Source organism: Penaeus monodon, chromosome 23, assembly GCF_015228065.2.
Source record: "Penaeus monodon isolate SGIC_2016 chromosome 23, NSTDA_Pmon_1, whole genome shotgun sequence".
NCBI classification, from domain to species: Eukaryota; Metazoa; Arthropoda; class Malacostraca; order Decapoda; family Penaeidae; genus Penaeus; species Penaeus monodon.
The window spans coordinates 17,944,537-17,945,221 of record NC_051408.1 but is presented as its reverse complement, the minus strand read 5'-3'; the positions used below and the strand labels follow the sequence as shown (position 1 = coordinate 17,945,221).

Sequence of the window (685 nt, the reverse complement as noted above, 5' to 3'; positions counted from 1 at the left end):
AAGGAAGACTATGAAGGAATTAGCAGAACTGTACGATATTGTCCAAAAATATTTAAATACTGATACAATAAATATATACATGAGCAAAATATAAAGCAGGAGGGGATACTCCCTTTAAATGAAAATGCTATTCAGTGTTAGGTGAGATATAAGAAAATCAGAGAAATTTCTTTTTCTCTACTGCATGTGTCTTTACTAGTTTCTATGCTAAGATGAGAATACTCACAAAAAAGGGGAAAAAGGAAGCACTACACATGACAAGTGTTATTTAAATCAGCCTTTAAAAGAGATATGGTAAGTTCTTGTTTTTGTCAAGTACACCAACCTTATTCCATAGGAGGTTTGCACAAGATGGCGCAGTTCGTCTACTAAGAGATCTCGTTCTCCTGCAATATGTAATCGTCTCTGAAGGTCCTTCTGATTGAACCAATTAATTTTCTCCATATCAAGTCGACAAGAATTAGTTGTCACCCTAGACAGGCAGAACTGAAGTGGAACAGAAAGCAGAACTACCTCAGAACATTACGCTTTCAAGTAGTTGTTGATTTTATAAGATTTGCAGATGAAAATGAGATGATTTTCAATATCTGTGGACAGATGCAAATGCAGATATTTTTATCTATGAAGAGTTTGAGCCATACCTAATTTTACAATACTAAGAGGCAAGTAAAAATATATAGTATGG

The 685-nt window shown here is 34.2% G+C and overlaps 1 protein-coding gene across 1 annotated transcript in view; it reads right to left on the bottom strand.

Annotated features, from left to right (window-relative positions):
- LOC119587859 (probable glutamate--tRNA ligase, mitochondrial) overlaps positions 1-685 on the bottom strand; it is a 10,856-nt gene that overhangs the window by 4,295 nt on the left and 5,876 nt on the right. The window contains exon 6 of the mRNA XM_037936561.1: positions 326-486. Coding sequence (XP_037792489.1) covers positions 326-486 — 161 coding nt within the window. The remainder of the gene's footprint in view (positions 1-325; positions 487-685) is intronic.